General features: G+C 49.1%; 1 protein-coding gene across 1 annotated transcript in view; it reads left to right on the forward strand.

Annotated features, from left to right (window-relative positions):
- Nucleotides 1–12,006, forward strand: part of foxo1a (forkhead box O1 a) — a 28,308-nt gene extending 16,302 nt beyond the window's left edge. Inside the window, exons 2-3 of the mRNA XM_086125004.1 lie at nt 5,738–5,929; nt 7,036–12,006. Coding sequence (XP_085981130.1) covers nt 5,738–5,929; nt 7,036–8,205 — 1,362 coding nt within the window. The 3' untranslated portion in view covers nt 8,206–12,006. The remainder of the gene's footprint in view (nt 1–5,737; nt 5,930–7,035) is intronic.
- Nucleotides 12,007–12,236: the final 230 nt, after the last annotated feature.

Here is a 12,236-nt window from a genome sequence, read left to right on the forward strand (position 1 = left end):
GTTCGCAATTGTCTTTTGGTCTTGTAAATTAGCCTGTCCTCCACAGTTAACGGGTCAACGCAATTTGTCTTCCTTAAATGTGAAACGTCACGCAAGTTTGGCGGCAGTCCCCGCTGAACGCCTCGCGGAATGAATTAAGCGGCGAGCAAAAAGCTCTTTGGGGCCCTTGGACAGACAGAACGCTCGCTCAAATTGCACAGCTGCGCTCTCCATTTGGCCGTGTGTCCGAGACGGACAAATGGGAGGAAATGGCGGGAGATGAGTCATTCTCGCGCTTCATTTGTGGGAAACTCTTGACAAAAAATTTGGCCTATTCTAGCTTGGAATGACATTGTAGGATGAACTTCAAATGCATCGCAGGTAGACCGAGGTTGACCTTTGCGCAACTTTTGAATGTTCAGCAGTTCAACGTTTCGGCACTTTTCGCATAACTCGATTTTTTCTAACGGCAAGACAGGTGTTCGAGCCGTGAACACGATCTGATTCGGTGAGAACTGTTTTTTGGCCGTCCCTCTTCACCTTGCTGTTCACTTTGTGACATCACGGCGAGACGAAGTCGACACCGAGCGATTGATGGGCAGAACAGAATGTTCTCAGAGGCACGTGGCCACTGAGATTCCAGCAGCGCAAAGTTTCTATCGACCGCGTTTACATCGGAGAGACACGCAGCCCTCACATATGCACATACGCATATATTTGAATATGCGAATAAAAGCCGATTTACTACATCGGCTACGATTCAAGGGCGCCATGTTTTAACGTGGAGCAATTCCGTTTGGTTGGATTCGGTTCACTCGCATCTTTTATATCCAAACCGATTTTCCGATTCGACTCAATTTTCACGACACCGCTTGCATTTCGGATGCATCTCCGCATTTTACCCGAAAGCCGATTTTTTAATTTTTCCCCAACTCGGCGTGAGTAATCTCGACGTACCGTACGGCTTCCGCCGCACGCCGCGAACCCACCAGACGGGCCGAGACGAACCCCGTAGCCTCGCTTTCCTCTTTCAACGCTTTCCTATTTCCTCTTGTTTGGCCCGTCAACCGCAAAGTTTGGCTTCGGAAGTGGCTGCCTGAACCCTGTTTTCAATCTGCCGCTACACTCGGACCCGCTTTGCGTACAAGCCCGCTCTTCAGCGGGATCGCTATCAGGAGCGGCCAGCTCTTCCTGTGCGGATGCTATGCGGCAGGAAGCTCGCTAATAGCCTTTTTGCGCTCCGGGCCGTCGCTCGTTTTGCAACGTCGTCGGGGCGATGAAAGATGTCGAGAGGTGTCTGTTCCTACCCGGCCTCTTGTCTACCACCTAACGACTCCGGTTCCTCGCAGAGGATCGAGGAGATGGAGATCCGGGTCAAGAGGTCCTCGGTAAATACGTTTGCAGACACTTTTGCTGCTCCTGCAATTTTTTTTTAATGAAAGCGGCTGTTTCCAAGAGGTTCCACCCCGAACGTCACAGTCAGCCACTTGGCCTAAAGTGGATTTAAGGATCTCCACACTGAGCGCTCAGTGTCCAGACCTCCAAATTGCATTATGGCACGAAAAGAGAGCCCTTTTTTTTTTTTTAAATCCACGGGAGTGCATGATCAGCTCTGTGTGTGTGTGTGTGTGAGACGTCCCTGTGGTGCGGCGAGATGGCGGAACGAGGGTGGGGTGTGCGTGGGCGGAGTGGTGGGACGGTGGCGCACAGACAACCCGGTTCCGGATCGTCACTTTATCCTCGGGTGTTTTTTTTTTTTTTTTTTGTCTAGCCGATCCTATTTTTAAAAAGTCCGACTTTTGCGAGGTCTTTTTATAACGCGCTTGACAGTGACACGCTTGTGTGCAGCCTAACCTGAGGCTATTTGTTGTGCTACATTCAAGGCAGCAGTTTTTTATTTTTATCCTTCCACCCCCTGCGCAGATTTAACGAAGCAAATTAGGATGACCAAAGGCCTTGTTATTTCCTTCATGCTCCCCTTTTCAAATTTCCACTGCCTTTTATGGCCTATTGACTTTAGTTAATAGGCCAGTGATTGTGGCCGTGCAGTCGGTTCTTATTGGCGCTGATAACGTATCAAACTGCAAACACATGGAGTCGCTGCGCTCCGTCTGCATTGAATGCGCTCGTGTGAAAATGTGTTGCTTTGTTTATTTTGGATTTCTTTTTTTTTTATTTTGCGATACACCAAAATTTGCTGGGCTCAACACCAAAAGTACTGTCGTCGTGCCAGATGATATTGTAACCTGGACAACTACGTTTAACTCATTCAGTGCCAGCCAATTCTGGACCAAGTCCGAAAAGACGTTTATAAACGTCTTTGGGAGTGAATGAGTTAATGACACGGTGGAAATGTTTTCAAATTAGGAGTTGGGGCACATAAACACGTAAATAAGTAAATATAATTGAAAATCAAAGCTCAGAAAAAAAACACTTTTCTTTCCACTTTCTCAGTGTCATGAGAAGCGCCGCTCAGAGGGGCCGCCGCCGGCATGTTGGCACCTGTCGCACACTTTGAGCGCGTCGCTGCGAAGCGCCCGCCGCACGTCCTCTCGAGCTCTCGCTTGTGGCTTTCTTCTGATTCAGTCCTGCGTGTTGGAGGAGGCGTCACGCCCCGGCGGGGATTTCCTTTCGCCGAGCGAGCTGACATTTGAGGTGCTGTCGAAAGTGCAAGCGATTCAGTCGCTGCGGCAGAGGAAGCCGCCCCCCGCCCCCCCCCATTTCCAAGTCAGGCTGCGAACTCCTGCTGCACCGGGCCCTGAAATGACTGCACATTTCACCTTTTGGAATTATCATGCTTCGCCATTTTGAGAAAGTCGTGCTTCATTTTTGCCATCGTGCATCAGATTGTCACTCGAAAGTTCGACTCTCCTACTTTTTGTTATTATGACGGAGGAACGACCAGAAAATGTCACTGCGGGGTCTTGTAGGCGCTGGGACAGGAAGTGAAGCCGCTTTAGATCGCACGCGCTTGGAAAAAGTGTGTTGTTGTACCTTGAGGCCAGGTACGCACAAAGACAGGCGGGTTTTGGATTTGGACCCTTGCCCGCCAAGGACGTCAAACGGCGACTTTCTTACATCTTATTAGATTGTCCTACAAGACCACAGGTGTCAAAATTAAGGCCCGGGGGCCAGATCTGGCTCACCGCACCATTTTATGCGGCTCGCGAAAGCAAATCAAACATGACAACTTCCATGAGGCTTGGGAAAATACGTACTAAAATTTCAAATTCTTATATGTCATTAATAAGAAAGACATTTTCTTGTTGTCAAACACCTCATGACAGTAACGTCAACAAACCGTTGTTCTTGACCTCTTTATATGATTCCAGTCATAATGGCCCTGCAACGGAAATGGGTTTGACACCCCCCCCCTGTACAAGACGATGAAGAGGCCATTTGCAAATGGCCAAAATGTGATTACAAACCGAGACAAGGCAACGTCGATTGGCGAGGGAAAGGGCGAACACTGCGGCCTTTCAGTGCAACTGGCACAGTGCGCACTTGAGTGATTCTTGCCCCACGTTGCCGCACACTGCCCCTCTTTCTCCCGCCTCAAAAAAATGGCGCACGATCACGCCAAGATTCGCCGCCTCTCGCTCGAGTTGGGTTCGTCCAGTCCCACGACAAAGTCGTCGCCGCCGAGGCCGCCGTGGGGGTGGCCGGGGGAAGGGCTCGCGGCGCTGGGAGGGGGGGGGGGATGATGGATGAGGGCTAAAGCTAAATTGGCGGCGCTGGCGCGACTCAGGCAGCCTCGCATTCCTTTGCCCTTTCTCCACCCCCCCCCCCCCCCCCCCCCCGCCCGCTTCACGACCACGGTGCTTCCTGTGAGGCAGGAAGTTGACCCCGCTTCCTGTCCCGCTGCTCTTTCATGTGGTCACTTCCTCGTGTTTTGCCAGCTCTGTCGCTCCGCCGTGTTTATTCAGAGCGCGGCGGCGCTCCTGGCGGCCGACTCGCACAAGCCCCGCCGCACATTTTTTTGCTCTCTCAAAGTACAGAGAATGTTTGTTTTTTTTGTTTGTTTGTTTTTATCAGCCGGTCAGTCCCGAGTGACTGTCAGATGACAGCGTCGCTGAAATGTTCTTTTTGCCGCCGCTCTTTGCACAATCGTCTTTCTGCTTTGCACCGCGCTGCGGAACCTTGGCTTTTGTAACCACGCTGAGGAATGTTGATTGTGATGACTGGCTGGCTGGGAATCCTGTCTCCACGGTTTCCTAAGAGATAGTAACACGTTGGCTGTGATTACGAATGAACTTTGCACACGCTGATTAGCTGGAATGTTGAGATTCCTCGTGCGCTGCAAGGTGAGTCGGAAACAGGTGGGGGGGGGGGGGGGAGTCACAAGACCCTCGCCTGTGTCACACTTGATGTCGCCAAAACTAAAACATACACACACGACTTGAAATCCCCAAACGGTAAATGAAGCCCGACGTTTGCGTATTACTTCAAACTCATCTTTACCCGATTCAGGCGCGGAGACTTTTCAGATGGGTTTGATGCGCGTTGCAGTCGGCATCGCCTCGTCCCCGCGAACTTGCTGTAGGTGAAAATCACCCCCCCCCCCCACCCTTACTTTGACAATAAGTGAGCTGTGATTAAATTTCTGACGGACGATGGATGTGGCGCTGAGATGAAGCAAACGAGAAGGCAGAGTAGAAGGCACACTGGGAACCAGATGTGACGCGCAGGAGCAGGAACACATTGGAGGATGTGTGTGAGCGCGTGCGTGAGTTTGGTCGAGGCTCATGAAACGTAACCGTTCCCTTCCTTGCCTCGTTGGGTCCTTAAACAACCGTTTTGGCTCATCTGAATCCACCAAATCCCAGCAGGCTCTCTCTCTCTCTCTCTCTCTCTCTCTCTCGCTCTGTGGTTTTCTCAGCAGACCTTTGGCCAATATTCCCGTTCATTTGTTTGCGGTGCTTTAGTGACGCCCCACTTATTCCTGGCACCAAAATACTTGTCACCCGGCAACGACAGTGTGGCGAATTAAGTTAGGAACAGAAGAAGAAGAAAAAACAGGATTGTGTTTCCTCCGGTGTAGAAGAGACATAAATGGAATGTGTGTTATCAGTGTTTTGTGCATGTTAAGAGATAAGACGGTCAACGTATCGACTTGGTGGGCAAAGTATGGCCCGCGGGCCACATTCGGCCCACTCCGCTCTTCCATCCGGCCCAACGGGCGTTTAAATTCCGGTTAGGAGGTAAGCAGCAGCATTTTGGCCCAACTGGAGACAGGATTGGCTGACTCCAAAGTCACGTGATTTGCAGTCATCCTGCCGGGATGAAAAAGGCATGAATTCATGTTTCAAATTGCTGTTGATGAAGGAGAGGCTTGACTTTAGCCAGCTGCCTAAGATGAAAGAAGCACGATTGTAACAACGGCACCAATTTGCCGGTCCAATTTCAAATCAGTGTCCAGTTTAAGGCCCAAGTTGGAGACTGCTGGCTTAAGATAAGGCGCCAGGGGACCCCCCAAGTCCGCAGGATGGGATGTACAAGGGCCACTGGGACCAAACACCATCATTTCAGTCATTTCAGTTATTTGCCCGCTCCAGCCGTAGACGCCAAGTGACATTCAAATGGCACTTTCTTCTCCCCCCGCCCGAGTCATCTGTCCATCGGTCGCGCTCGTTTCGAGAGAAGCAGCAGCTCTACGATGGATTTGCACTCGAACGCCAAGCCAAGTGTTGCGCGTTTGTTTGAAAGGGCAAAGCTCTCACTCTGATGTGTCTCCCCCACCCTCATCCTCCATCTCCAGAACTCCATCAGGCACAACCTGTCGCTGCACAGCCGCTTCATCCGCGTCCAGAACGAGGGCACGGGCAAAAGCTCGTGGTGGATGCTGAATCCCGAAGGCGGGAAGAGCGGCAAGTCGCCTCGGCGACGGGCTGCCTCCATGGACAACAACAGCAAATTCACCAAGAGCCGAGGACGGGCCGCCAAGAAGAAGGTAAATGGTGGGCGGGGGGGGGGAACACGTACAGGAGGTTGGCGGTAACCACATTGCTGGTTTCCAGAGAAGTTTGCGCGTCGGCGTCACATGCCAAAAGCGCTTGCTCATTTACAGCATGCCGTTATTGGAGTGACAAAAATGTTTTCTCACCGAGCTTAACGCAAATAGACACCTTTTATTTTTTTATATGAGATGTTTTTTTTTTTTTTTTTTATGGTACACTTGCATATCTGTTTTTCCTTTTTTTTTCCTTTTGGGGGAAAAAAAAATCCTCCGGGAGAAACTGAGGCATATCACAATCTCGGGAAGAAAAAACAATGGTGCTTGCCTGTGCAGGTTTCACTGTAGATAAAACATCTTTTGATTTTTTAAATTGATGTTATCTGGAGATAGCTTGAAAAAATGGATTGCCGCACTATTTTTTTTTTTTAATGAGAATGTTTAGAACACCAGCTTTCAATTGCACATTCAGTCATGGGAAAAAAAAAAAGACAATAGACAGAAGAGGAAACGTGATGGCAAAAAGCAGTTTGAGCAGTGCCACGACAATGGCTACAAAAAAAAGTGACTTTGGTTACGATCAGGAAAACCCTGAAAATCTCTTTTGAGCTATCTTTTGTTGTCGTCATGATATTTGTCGGGGGGAAAAAAATGAAGCTTTAACTGCACCGAGGATTTAAAGTGAACAGGAACTGAAAAACAAAAGAATGGTCTTGCAATTTTTTCTCCATGCCCCGATTGGTCTGCAATTGTTTCCACTTTCATGAAGCCAAAGCACAAAAAACGTAGATCGAAAGGTTCATTATGTATCTTCTGCCACCTAGTGGAGTAGTATTGCATTTTTTTTTTGCCTTGTCACTGTACAACGCTGGCAAAAAAATCATACTTTTGAAAAATCAATTCATTGCAAATTTATTTTCCACAAGATCGCGATTGTGATTTAATATGCAATGATTTTATTATTTTTTTTACGATGTACGGTTCATCAAACAAAAGCAATCAATTCAGATGTATTTAAAAAATAATTTTGCTGCCTTTGCGATTTGAAACTTGCAATCGTACCGCGCCGTGAAGACTAAGAGTTGTCCCCCGCCTGCCCACAGCTGTCCCTTCAGAGCGGCCCAGACGGCGGCGCCGACAGCCCGGGCTCCTACAACAAGTGGCCCGGCAGCCCCAACTCGCACAGCAACGACGACTTCGACGCCTGGAGCAGCTTCAGACCTCGCACCAGCTCCAACGCCAGCACGGTCAGCGGCCGCCTCTCGCCCTTCGTGCCCGAGGACGACCTGGGCGAGGCGGAGGCGCACCTGGGCTACCCCGGCGCGCCGGGGACCAAGATGACCGCCACGCTGCCCAGCCTCAGCGAAATGACGGGCTCTTTGGGACACGCCTCCGAGAACGTCATGGAGAACCTCCTGGACAATCTGAACTTGCTCTCGCCGAACAACTCTCAGGTTGGCGGAGGGGCGGCCACCCCCGGGTCCTCCCAGTCCTCCCCGTCCCCGATGATGCAGTCCAGCCCCGGGTACCCTCCTTACAGCTCCCCCAGCATGGCGTCGCAGCCTCAGCAGGAGTACCGCAAGTGCGCGTACGGTCAGGCGGCGATGAGCGGTTTGTCGCCCATGCCCATGCAAACCCTGCCGGAGAGCAAGCCCGCCTTCGGGCCCGGCATGGGTCCGTACGGCCACGGCTCGGTACAACTGCCGGGGCTCCTCAAGGAGCTGCTGACGTCGGACGCCGACCAGCACGGAGACCTCTTGCCCTCGGTGGACGCGGTGGTCTCGCAGCAGGGCGGGGGTCGCATGCTGCCGCCGTACGCCGGCGGCCGGCACGTGGCCAAACTCATGGCGGCGGGGAACGGTCACCCTCACGGCCTGTCCCACGCTCATCCGCACGCCTCGCCGGCCATGAACGGCCGTCTGCTCATGTCCCTCAACCATGGCGGGAGCTCGGCCAAGAACCAGATGCAGATGGCGTACGGGCTCTCGGGCCACCTGGGCAGCGGCGGCGGCGGCGGCGTGCCCGGCGGATTCTGCCCGCTCAACACCAACGGATACGGACGGCTGGGCCTGGCGCCGCCCCCCCACCTGGAGAAGCTGCCGAGCGACCTGGACGACATGTCCATCGAGAAGTTTGAGATCGACATGGAGACCGTCCTCCACGAGACTCTGATGGACGGCGACTCGCTGGACTTCAACTTTGAGCCGATGGCGACCCAGCAAGGCTTCCCCCATGGGGTGAAGACCACCACGCACAGCTGGGTGTCTGGCTAGGCGCTGGGCTAGCGCAAATGTAAACAAAACGATTTTTGCTGTTTGGTCAAAAGTTTCTTCTTCAACATTTCTGTTTGAAAAATACTTTACTCGATCACTTGAAAGATAAAAGTGCCAGCCAGGTTTTGATCGACTGGAATTGTTCATCTTTCCAAACTAAGTGCCAAATTTGCCTTAACGAAGGAGCGTTTACGCCACACCCTCGGTTGGGGTGTGGGGGGTGTGGTCTGATGAATCATCCAGGAAGGTTGAATCAAAGGCAACTGGATTCGATGGTTTTCGAAAAGGCTTCTGCAGTTCTACGTGTCTGGTAGACGTCTCCGACGTCCCCGTAGTGAACCAGAGCCGTCCTTCGTTCCGGAACTGGTCTAGCAGAGGCACAACCGACTGCCAACCAAATTCGTTTCCAAAGTGGTTCCGACTAATTTGGTCCGCCTAAGACTTCAGTTCTACGTGTCTGCCCGACAGATTCGATTCTCTGGTGGTGCCTGGACGTTGTAGGTCCTCGGTTCCAAAACGTGCCTCGCGGCGTTCCACCTGGCTGCGAACCGAAATGGTTTTGCAAGGGTGGACTTGAATAGTTTCATTTTCATTTCCTCTGACTTGAGTTCCAAGTCTCTGTTTGTCCACCTGACTCCCAACATTTTCAAGGTTGTGTTTACGAGTTCGTTCGTCCGCGGTCCACTACTCTAGCCTTGTGGTGGTCCGAAAGGGCTTGACGTCTCTCTCAAAGTGACCGACCTCTCTAGCCAGACTTCTAAAAACCTCCAAAGAAAGCCCCCTTATTCTTGACACGCCAAACAAGGTGTCGGGTCGTCTCTGTCCTCCGAGTCTTCAACCGGTTTTGTCCCCAGTTGCCTTCCATCCGACCTTCCTCGGACCATGAATTTTTTTACCGTGAATGCCTGACAGCCAACACACCCAACGATCATCAGCATAAAGAAGCTGCCTTTCCGCAATTTTGCGGTCAACCGGCAAAGGTTGCTGGAAATCCCTCTCTTTGCGTCTCGAGAAGATGCATTGTACAATCAGGTCTTACGTGTGTGTGTGTGTGTGTGTTTGTACTGTCTAAAGAGACTATGTCGTGTTTACACAAAAGAAGCAAAAATTCCAATTTGGTTCCAAGAGAAAACTGGATGCTTTTTTGAAAAAAACAAAACAAAAATGTTTGTACGTACCTGTTGAGCCGCTGCGTGCCCTTTTGAGCATCTCTCGATCAGACCTTCTGCCTGTAAATAAATAGCTTAAGATTGTATTGACATGACATACTTGTTTTACTAGATTGTCGTATATATATCGATATATATATATCTCAGACATAAATTATTGTGTTTAATATAAGATTTATTCTCGTGCAAGACCTGCACTGGCAACCTTCATACCGCTGGGGGGGGTTATTGGAGTCGTTCTGTCCTGCGGGCTGGAAGGCTTTTGTTCAGATATATCAAAATATCGATAAATAAATAGAGAGAGAGATGGATATCGCACAAGACAGTTAGATCTTCTCTTCAAGGAAGCGCGTCGCCGTGAACTTTTACGGAGGCTCGCCTTATTCGTTCCTTCAAGAAATCCGAGTGACTGTCAATTGCGAGCGCTTCTCGGAGTGCTTTTGCGCCGCCGTGAAACAAGCCAGAGGTCAAGGCGCTCTCTTCTCAGCGCTCTTTTCAGATTCCGCAACCCCCCGCGATCATTTGAAATCGGTTTTCGACGTGCGGCGTAACGCGGGAGTCGGAGACGGACGGTCGTCCGCCCCGGGAGAACGTCGTTTGCCGAGAATCCCGCTACCGCGAGCGGTTCGGTGCGGTTCAATTCATCAACATTTCAAGGTCGCCTTTCCACCGTAGAAGTTGAGAATCCGTTCTCCGCGTCCACATTCCACTTCTTGGCACTTTTGCGAAACGCATTGGAACAACATAAAATCGGAGTCCGAGATCGTAATCCAGTGTGGAAACTCGCCTCTGCATCGTACCGGAAAATCATTTTTTGGAAGCCTAATGGATGGTAACACGCCTTATTGTATCGTTCTAACATACTTCCTTGATACCAATTCCTCTTTGGACAGAGTCATGTGGGACACAGAAAAAACAAAACAAAAGTAAATTCGTGGACTGCCCACGCTATTTTGTTTGCTTCCCAACTCGACTGGAAACGTTTTGCGCGACTGAACCAAAACCAAACCGTTTGGTGGGAAAAACTGGCTTGATTTTGCTGCATATAAATACTGCACATGGAGGAGGGTGGGGGGAGGGGGGGGGGGGTGTTTGCACCACTACGTGTTGAGTACATCCAAGTTTATCTTACAAACGCGTGTCCATTTTTGCCTCGTCGTGGAGGCTTTTCTGCCCAGTCTCAAAATGGAGACGGCCTTGAGGCGAGCTTCTGGCGCCTTTGTTTTGGCTGTTTGGTTTTGTGGCAGATGAAATACGAACATTTCAAAATGTGTTTTGTTTTGGGTGTTTATTTTTTGTTGTTGTTGTTGTTGTCGTTGTTTTTTTTTTTTCTCATTATCTTGTCTTTTTTGATATCAAGACGCCCTTAACGACGAAGCTGCTCTTTGGCTTTGGTGCCACATTTGTCGCCTTTCAAACATGGCCAAACTTGCCTTTAATTGACATGTTTATGTTAAAAAAAATGATGATAATTTAAAAAAAATTATATATATATATATTCTGTATATATTTGTGCCGGTCACTCAAATGAATTGCTAATGAATCAACAGGGTTCAGACTAAAAGTAAAAAAAACAACAAAAAAAAACACAATGTAAATGATATTTTGACATTGACGATGATTCAATCTATGCATTGTATTCTTTAATTTTATGTCGCTGTGGTTATATTTCTTTCTCTCTCTTTTTTTGGGGGGGGACTTCTTATGACAGAGACATTTTATTGTAATATACATAGAGCGCTGTGTTGTTGTTTGTGTTGTTCCTGTTGACATAGTTCTATGGGGGGGGGGGGCGGGTGAAGTTTATTTAGAGAGTAGATGATGCAGTGATTTCTATGCTAAGCTTTTGTAAACTGACAATGTCGTTCTTTCTTGTATTTAGCGCGCGTTTTCACAACCCACAATAGCGTATTTACGTTTCTATATTCAGACTTCACAATGCAGATGAACGGACGAGTCGGGATCTTTTTTTTTTGTTGTTGTTATTTTATGCATTGCAAAGAAACAGCTGCACTTTGAAATCTTTTTATTTTTTATCTTTTGGTTTCGTATAAAGTGCAAAACGGCAAGAAAAGAGTCCCCGGATATTTTCCAATACAACATCTGTTACATTTAACTTATATACCACAGACGTACACGGGCTGTGTCCTTTGCAATCAATACGACTACAGTATGTTACTTTGTTCAATATAAATGTATTCAATCATGAATAAATGTACTTATGTGTTAAGATAAGATAAGAAAATCTTTATTAGTCTTGTTGAAGCTCTGCGTTTGGTTTGCATCCTTTAAAAATACACGATGAAGGAATGACTAAGTTGGAAATGATGATGGAAAAAAAAGATTCACATGAAATAAAATAAAAAGATAAATAAAAGAACTTACAAAGGATGTTAAAAAGACCAACTGACCGCCCCCCTCCAAAAAAAAAACTCAGATGGGAAAATAATTATTGAATATTTGGAATGGATTTTTTTTTTCCCATGACAATTGCTGCATTTCAAAAGTTCCACATTTTTCAAAAGGTAGAAAGCTGTACCAGCATTTCCAGGTCAAAAGGGCCCGGCTTCGAGTGATGGCGTCACAGGACCCGCGTGGAACTTTTCTGACGAAATAAAAGTTAGAATTCCCACTCGCGGCGTCTCATTTCTCCCTGCTGGCTCTTCCCAACAGCCACATTCCGCAGCGTGCACCCCTCCCCCCCCCCTCCACCCCCAAACCATGAACCCGCTCACCCCGAATCGCAAACTGCAAAGCTCGCCTGGCCCCCGCTGGCTTTGACTTTGACTCCTGAGTAAAACACAACCTTTCAGCCAGTGAGGACAGGAGGTACTCAAGAGATTCAAGGGCCCAGTGTTGTCG

This window comes from Hippocampus guttulatus, chromosome 12, assembly GCF_054856545.1.
Source record: "Hippocampus guttulatus isolate MCC_2025c chromosome 12, RoL_Hgut_1.0, whole genome shotgun sequence".
NCBI classification, from domain to species: Eukaryota; Metazoa; Chordata; class Actinopteri; order Syngnathiformes; family Syngnathidae; genus Hippocampus; species Hippocampus guttulatus.